We start from the raw sequence: 3,676 nt of genomic DNA on the forward strand, positions 1-3,676 counted from the left end.
CCTATATATATACGGATATAATTTTACAGATGACGATCAACACACAGTGAAATATATTCAATCCCTGATCATTTCCGGCACGATAAACAATGAGGATGAAGATATCAATGTTATTTCACGGTCAAAGGACGGCGTAAATTTGTATGCGCAATATTATTGTGTCGATTTTCTGAGAATCGTAAATAACGTTGTCTCCATGACGTAATATTTTTTCATGTTTCTCTTCCAGTGAGTCTATCGACTTGTCGTTATTGCATTTGGAGGAAAGCCAGATACCTCAGGACATGGTACTCCTAGAGTAATTTGAGGCTCTTCCGGATATCGATGTCAATGGTTTGTATTCTCAAGATACATATAAAAAATTATTAAGGGAATGTATTAATAATGTTATGCATATATATTTTGTACATAAGCAGATCCTGCTATCCCAAGCACACAAATACAAACTTTCGATTCCGAATTGGAAATTTCAGTTGGGTCACCGCAGCAGTCGCAGTTCTCAACTATAATTGATGTTCCGATCCACTGTAAAAAATCGTCCATAATGGATACGCCACCACCAGATTACTCGAAAAAGCTATAAAATATAAAAAAGAAATCTAGAGTCAATACCAAGGCGACTGTCGAAAAAAAATTGACCACACTCACACAGACTAACAATGAGTGTTTTCGAACCAAAGCTTCATCTCTTTGCGGACCATCACGAACATCGGAAGACGGTAATTCGTATTATAAATGTATAGTTGAATATAATCGTTCATTTCCGTTAATCTGTGTCTATTATTATATCTTATAGCTCTTGATGTCCAAAGTTCGAGAGCTTTTTCATCTTCGACGCCATTGTCTAGCGAATCGACTAGCACGTCCACAGTCAGTCATAAAGCTGCAACTTGCATCGCAATATCGTAAGTAAAAATATATATTTGATACATAACACTTCGACATACCTAACAATATGTACTTTTCACAGGGAAGACGTGTTTAAGAATCGCATCTCCAAATTGAAAAGTCATGTTTGGGGCAGCTTCACGAAAAGAGATGCAACGACTGCTCAATGCCAAATCTGTATGAAGACTCTCAAACACGGTGGAAACACTACGAATTGAATGCAGCATCTTGCTCGAAAGCACCCTATAGCAAAACTCAAGAACACATCCATTGCCACAGGAAGCAAGCAGAAGGCCGTTTCCTATTTAGATACCGTGGCAAGTAAAAGGAAGAGATTATCGGAAAATGAAGATAGTACTTCAAAGAACGCAGACACAGAGATACAAAAAAAAACGTTCAAAGGCCTGTAAGTACATAAATCTATTCGAGATCGGAATTTTGCAATCGTCCATTACTTTAATAAAAATCCATTTTGGGGCTTTTCTCAGATCAAGCCGGTAGTTGGTAGTGATCAACAAATCGACAACGTCTTTCGACGAGCTCACTCATCCGCAGGTAATGATATATACATATGTTGAGTTCAACGTGATGAAAGATCACAATGGCTGCGTTCCGTTTCATGCATCATGCGCATCATGCATGAAACGGAATGTAGCCAAAGATTATAGTGATTGACTATATTTTTATATTCTTAATTGCCAGATAGAGGAACGTCATCTAATAACATTACCAACGCCATACTGTATATGCTCGCTATCGAAAACAGTCCTCTCTCTGCTGTCGAAAACGAAGGGTTCCGCACTCTTATGAAGACGACAGCTCCGCGGTACAAGATCCCATCAAGACGCACTATCGCTCGTTACATGGACGATAAGTACGAATACCTGCATGGCATGTTCAAATGCGAGATTGCTCAAGTTACTGCACTAACCCTCACATGTGATATCTGGTCCGATATTTCAAATCGTGGGTATTTAGGGATAACGGTACACTATTTACATGATAATAAAATGAATAGTGAGTGCTTGGGCGTATTACCGTTAGAGGAAAGCCATACGGCACATTACATTTCGGATATTCTTATGGAGGGAATTCAGTCCTTTGGAATCAATCGAGAAACCGTGACAGCGATCGTGACTGACAATGGCGCGAACATTAAAAAAGCAACAATAGATTGTTTCGGTGCTTCCAAACACATTGAGTGTTTTGCTCACGCTGTATCGCATATTGTGCCCGATGCAATAAGTGCTACGCCTGGGATCGAACAAACAATCGCGAAAGTAAAATTCATTGTCACGCTAACGAAACGCAGCGTCGTCGTTTCGGACGAATTGCGGCGTCTGCAAAAACGAGATGGAAAAACGGAAGCAACCCTTCTCAAGTTTAAACAAGACGTTCCGACGAGATGGAATTCCACTCTAATTATGATCGAGCGATTTCTGGAGCTCCATGAGTACGTATACCCGATCTCTTTTAAGTGCAAAGGGCCCGTAGAAATGCTTACGCGCGAAGAACTCGATTTATTGCGGGATATAATATTAGTTTTAAAACCTGTGGAAAATGTAATAACCGAGAGCAGCGCAGATACATACGTCACATCGAATTTGATAATTCCGATTATCCGCTGCATGATGATCGCTATTAGAACACGCAGTCTGTGCACTGAAATAGGACAACAGTTCCAAGAAAAACTTATGAGTCTCGCGAGCTGCTCGCGATATTGACCATTCTTGATCCGCGATTTAAAAGACTGCACTTTCAAAAACCTCTTCACACCGCGACAGCAGTCAGGAAGATCAATGCGGTTATTAAAACGGCTCTATATCAAAACGAAAGTCCTACCACGCGGGCGATGTAAGACGAAAATAATTCGCAGATAGCAAACGGTAGCGTATGGAGTTTCCACGATAAACTCATCGTCTCCGAAAATCAGACGGTACCTTTCGATTGCCACGATCTCACTCTCGAACTTAGACAATATCTGAATCAGCCCGTTGTCTCGCGATCCGAAAACCCTATTGAGTACTGGAACAAGTTGAAAATCGCGAATCCGACATTACATTCATGCGCTCTAAAATATTTAAACATTGTTGCTACATCCGTTCCGTCAGAGAGATTGTTTTCGAAAGCCGGCGCGATTAAGGCTGAACGTCGTAGTCGACTTACAGGAGACAGATTGAATACATTAGTCTTCCTTAGTTCCCTCAACAAAAAATATTGGCATATTTCATAAACGGCGTTCATAACTAAGTTTAATCATGTGATAACTTGTGCACCTGTATTTGCTGTGATTTTATTATTTAAGAAGCATGAACTAATGTTCTTACTGTACATAAAATTGATATGTACAAGAATTTTAATAATATAATGTGATATAATATCAAATTTCTTGAGATTTTAAAAATTACAATCTGCTTCTAAAACTTCTGTTTACTCCCATTGCACTATTTTTTATCCAGATGTGGTCCATTTTTTAACGTACAGGCAATATTGACTGAGTATTGCATAAACACTGTTCACAAAACTTATTTTTATCAGCATAAAACTAATAAATATTTTCTTTGTGTAGGTATATATTTACAGATAGATACAACTCTGGAATCACAAAAACAAAGTTGGAATTGTAAATCATCATACAGCACTCAAATCATCACTAGGAACATCAACATCTCATGCTCAATTTTATATATGGCCATGAATAAAAAGAATATTACTTAAGATGCACTAGTTTGAAATTGGTTTTATTTATTTTAGTACGTTTTTGTTTATCGACATTTTAGTCGCTTTC

General features: G+C 38.5%; 1 protein-coding gene across 1 annotated transcript; it reads left to right on the plus strand.

Moving 5' to 3' along the window:
- The first annotated feature begins 1,233 nt into the window (after positions 1-1,233).
- On the plus strand, positions 1,234-2,612 carry LOC115241026 (zinc finger BED domain-containing protein 1-like). Its single transcript, XM_029816537.1, has 2 exons — positions 1,234-1,294; positions 1,591-2,612. Exons 1-2 carry the CDS (start codon positions 1,234-1,236, stop codon positions 2,610-2,612), a joined length of 1,083 nt encoding a protein of 360 aa, XP_029672397.1.
- The last annotated feature ends 1,064 nt before the right edge of the window (positions 2,613-3,676 follow it).

This window comes from Formica exsecta, unplaced genomic scaffold, assembly GCF_003651465.1.
Source record: "Formica exsecta isolate Colony F162 unplaced genomic scaffold, ASM365146v1 scaffold463, whole genome shotgun sequence".
Lineage (NCBI taxonomy): Eukaryota > Metazoa > Arthropoda > Insecta > Hymenoptera > Formicidae > Formica > Formica exsecta.

Excerpts from the sequence above, each read along its gene's own strand:
- LOC115241026 (XM_029816537.1), top strand. The coding sequence starts at position 1,234 with ATGAAGATAGTACTTCAAAGAACGCAGACACAGAGATACAAAAAAAAA. Across the intron at positions 1,295-1,590 it reads AAAAAAACGTTCAAAGGCCT|ATAGAGGAACGTCATCTAAT; the intron begins GTAAGTACATAA and ends CTTAATTGCCAG.